The following is a 4,448-nucleotide window of genomic DNA, read 5'->3' on the forward strand; positions in this document are numbered from 1 at the left end:
GGAACGGATCGTGGGAATTCGCTGTACTCTCGCGCTCCTTAGCAGCCTGTCCTCCGACAGATACACAAACGAGTTGCAGGTGCAAAGTCGCCTTTATTGTCTCTCTTTGGTTGTGTCTCCCAAACTTTACTTTTGGGAATCTGAGGCTTTTGCTCTTTAAGCCGCTGCCGTTTTCTTTTGTGCAAACTTAATTGCTTTAGCGGTTCCTACGATCCTTCTCGACCCCTGGGGTCAGAAACGTTAACTGTTTCCCAAAGATCTTTCGCGGGACTCCCACTGCCCCCAACCCCTCTCAAAACGACTTTATTCCCGACACGGTGTCCAGCTCGCCCATGGAGTAGGCCGGGCACACGGTTATCAAACGCATCTCCTTTACCTTCTCCACCGAAACGAGATTTCCTTAGGTCATGACAGTTTTGTTCTAAACGTTTATTTACAGGAGGCGGCGGCTGCTGAGCGGAGAGAAACTTGGTGGCCTAGCTGCGTCACTCGTGTGGCATTTCTCGGGGGAGGAGGGAAGTTTAGCGTCGCCAGTTTCTGTTCTCAGCCATTCCTTTCCCATTTACCAAGCAAGGGACGAGGCATCCCGAATCTTCTTTTTGCTCCCGCTCCCCCACTATAACTTACCGATTATAATAATAACAATAGAAACTCTTACCTGAAAATTGGCTTTCATGACTCTGATTGTACAACATAGTATAAAAACACAGACAATCGGGAGGGTGTACGTTTATTCAGATCACTGGAGAATTCCCCCTTCCTTTCCATTTGTTCCTCAGTTTACTTCCACGCTGAGGCTGGGACTGGCCAGGTCAACCGGCCCTTGCCTCCCGCGTGGGTGGATGGCACGGTCCCCGCAGTCCGGTGTTTTCTTCTCCTTCTGGTGTCCCTCCCTCCCGGATCCCCCGACCCCTGCCCGCGGGACTCCCCTAGGAGTGCACCAGCACGGAGTGCAGCGACCCGCCCTTGCCGTCGGCCGCGCCGGCCGCCGTGGTCTCGAGCAGGGGGGCGGTGGGTGAGGCGGTGGCCGCGGGGCACACGGCGGCGGGCGCGGGCGGCTGCTGGGCGGCGGCGGGGACGGTGAGCGCCGGCGGCAGCGCGGTCACCGGGGGCAGCGCTGGCGTGGGCTTGATGGGCACTGGCACCGCTGGCAGACTCTGGCTGGCTGAGTGGCACAGGGCTTTGACGGGCACCCCGAATGCTCCGTACTCCGGGCTGACGGGGACCCCAGCTGCTGCCGCGGCGGCGGCGGCGGCGGCCACCGAATCCATGACACCCACGTGAGGCCACACCGAGCTGACGACATTCCCCAGCTGGCCCGGAACGGGGTAGCCCAAGTGATGCATGACGGAGGCCAATGGCAGCCCACCCGCCTGCAGCACACCCTTGTAGTCCCGGCCGATGATGTTCTCGATGGCGAACGGGTGTTTGAAGCCCGTGGTGGAGGCGGCGGCGGCGGCGGCGGCGGCGGCGGCCGACCCCAGCCCGTAGGGTGGAAACTGAGACAGGCGCCCCACGCTGCCCACCGCCGCGGCCGCCGCCGCCGCCGCCGCCGCCGCCACGGCCGCCGCCTCCTGCATCTTACCGGGATGCGACGGCTGCGCGGGCTGGGATTGCTGGGGCGGCGGCTGCGGGGCCTGGGACTGGAGATGCGGCGGTGGCGGCGGCGGCTGCGGGGCCGGGGGCGGCTGCTGATGGAAATAGTGCACCATGTGCGGCGGCGGCGGCGGCGGCGGCGGCGGCGGCGGCGGCGGATGGTGGTGGTGGTGTGCTGTTGCGTGATGGTGGTGATGGTGGTGATGGTGATGGTGGTGCGGGTGATGCGCGTGATGGGGATGCAAGTGCCCTCCGGGTCCCGACCCCGGCGCTGCGCCTTTGGTGCTGCTACCGGAGTGCAGGTGCGCGTGGTCCGCGCGCAGCACCTTGAAACGCTTGCGACGCCGCAGGAAGCTGCCGTTCTCGAACATGTCGCCGCAATCGGGGTGCAGCGCCCAGAAACTCCCCTTCCCGGGTTGGTCGGGCCGGCGCGGGATCTTGATGAAGCAGTCGTTGAAGGAGAGGTTGTGGCGCAGGCTGTTCTGCCAGCGCTGCGTGTGCTCGCGGTAGTAGGGGAAGCGCTCCATGATGAACTTGTAGATGTCGCTCAGCGGCAGCATTTTCTCGGCCGAGTGCTGGATGGCCATGGCGGTCAGCGAGATATACGAATAGGGCGGCTTTTGGTCGCTGTACGAGCTCTTCCCCGGCCGCGGCATTGCCCCAGGCTCCTCCACCGCCCTTTCACCCACACTGAGCCTCACGATCACTCAGCACCCGGATCTCGGGGGATCGGGGTTGGGGGAGGTGGGGGCTGGGTACCCCTATAACTTCCCACTCCGGCCAGTCCAGCCCCGCTACCTTTGCCCTCTCGCTGCTCTTCCCCCCCACCCCTCCGGCCCCGTCTGCTTCTCTCCCACCTTCTGGGAACTGCCCGGGCTCCCGGGCACTCGGTCTTTCCGACCCCCTCAGATCTCCAAGGCTCACAACTTTGGGCTCCGGTCGTGGCCGGCAGGCGCGCGCAGTCGCTGGCCGGGCGCGCCAGCTTCCCCGTCGCCTTCCCTGCGTCGTTCCCCGGGGTTGGCCAGAGATGGTGGCACTGGAACAGGAAGCGAAGGAGTGGTTACGGCTCGGGACCTCGGTTTCCTTCTGGCCTCTTTCGCCTTTGCTAGGTCTTCCAGAAGTCCCTCCAAGCTGACTGGGAGGAAGGTCTGGGCAGTGGAGACTGCGGTCCGCAAATCCCGAGGTGGCTCTTGAGGTCCTGGAGGCCCGTGGCGATGGGACTTCTGTCCTCGGACCAGATACTTAACCAGTCCGCGCTGGAGTTCTTGTGCTTTCCAGAAGAAGAGAAGCAGTGGAAAGGAGCTCCTCTCTAGTCAGCCCTCGTCCCCTCTTCTCTCTCTCCAGGAGATCTGCAGAGATTCTAATGATGGAAGAGCTGTCACTCGTGGGGGAAAAAGTTTGATGGCTTCTGCAGCAGTGGCACCTGCCGGTTCCGCCGAGGAGCAGGGTGGGGGCGCTGGACACGCGGCTCAAGCAAGAAGGGGTGTCTTCCCGCTTGTGTGGCTAGCCCGGGCCCCCTCGGCCTTCGGCGACGCAGCCGCAGCCGCTCTCCCGGGCGGGTGTGGAGGAGGAGAGGTGGTGGCTGTGGCTGTGGCTGTGGCTGCGAAGCGATCTCCGGGCCGCGTTTTGTTAGGTTCCCGAGACGCCGAGACCCCTGCAGCTCGCGCTTGGAGACTATCACATGACCGAGGCTGAGGGACTCACCACAGCCGCCAGGCCTCCCGCGGCAAAGAAAAAGGAGGGGTGCGGGGTGTGGGGGGGGGACTAGAAGGCGTTGCGCCCCGCTCTTGCCCCCTCCTCCACCTTCCCCCGGGCACCCCTCACATTCACCACCCTGTGCCCAGTTGCCGTCGGGCTGGGAGGGGGCGCTCAGGCTGTCCGCTGGGAGGGATGTCCCAGCTTCTAGTACAGTTCTTGGGGTTGCGTCCCACCCGGGTCACTGCCGGCGACACTGTCTCGCTCCCCTCCTTTCCAGCATCTCCCTCTCCCCTTTACCCTTCCGGGTGCGTTCACCTACTAGATCCGCTAGCCCCTCTGGGTCAAGTTCAGAGCACCGTGTCTTCAAGGTCTCCTCTCTGCCACGAGAATTGAGTGTGGAGGGAAAAACGAATGAAAAGGAGAGCTGGGACATTTCCATCAAATGCCCAGTCGGTCACAATTTTGTTGTGCGTCAGCGGCCTAGTAGGCCTAGTGATCCGCGGCAGATACTGGGACCTGAGAAACCCAATCTCGGCGCTCCAGGACCTGGGAGTCCAGGGCGAGATTGACGGCAGGCAGGGGGTTGAGGGTGAGGGCTTGAATTAGGTACACGGGTGGGTGAGATTTCTTTGGGACAGCAATCAGTGCATCTGAGCTGCGAATAGAAAGGGGAGTTGGGTGCTCAGATACCATCTCCTGGACGTGCACAACGAAATTTATGTGATTCGGCAAGGAAGATCACTATTGTGAGAAGGAAGCTGCCTTGATGTGAGCTAGAGGGAAACGAGCCTAAATCGGGCACTGAGGTGGTCTCCCCACCCTTGCAGGTGCTGCTCACACATTCAGCAGGGGTGGTGACTGACCTGGCCACAGGAAAAAACCAACCAACCAACCAACCAACCTATAGCTAGCCTGGTCTACTTTTGGCCCCAGTCTGGAAGGCAAAGAGTTTAGAAACAAATATAACTCTTCCTTGTCCTTGAGTGTCAGTTCCATTCTTTGTAAAAGGAGGCATGTGAAGTCGGAAATTTCATGGATTCTTTGCAGTTCCATCATTTGAGGAGCAAAGAGCAGTCTGTTAGAAATGATTGCTTACTCGGTTTTGAATTTCTTCTATTCCATGGCTAGCAGAAAAGGCTGTTGGTCCAGTGGCT

The 4,448-nt window shown here is 61.3% G+C and overlaps 1 protein-coding gene across 1 annotated transcript; it reads right to left on the reverse strand.

The window, feature by feature from the left end:
• Positions 1–929: 929 nt before the first annotated feature.
• On the reverse strand, positions 930–2,252 carry Foxb2 (forkhead box B2). The gene has a single exon (XM_048351665.1). It carries the CDS (start codon positions 2,250–2,252, stop codon positions 930–932), a length of 1,323 nt encoding a protein of 440 aa, XP_048207622.1.
• Positions 2,253–4,448: the final 2,196 nt, after the last annotated feature.

The sequence above is a fragment of the Perognathus longimembris genome, chromosome 1, assembly GCF_023159225.1.
Source record: "Perognathus longimembris pacificus isolate PPM17 chromosome 1, ASM2315922v1, whole genome shotgun sequence".
NCBI lineage: Eukaryota > Metazoa > Chordata > Mammalia > Rodentia > Heteromyidae > Perognathus > Perognathus longimembris.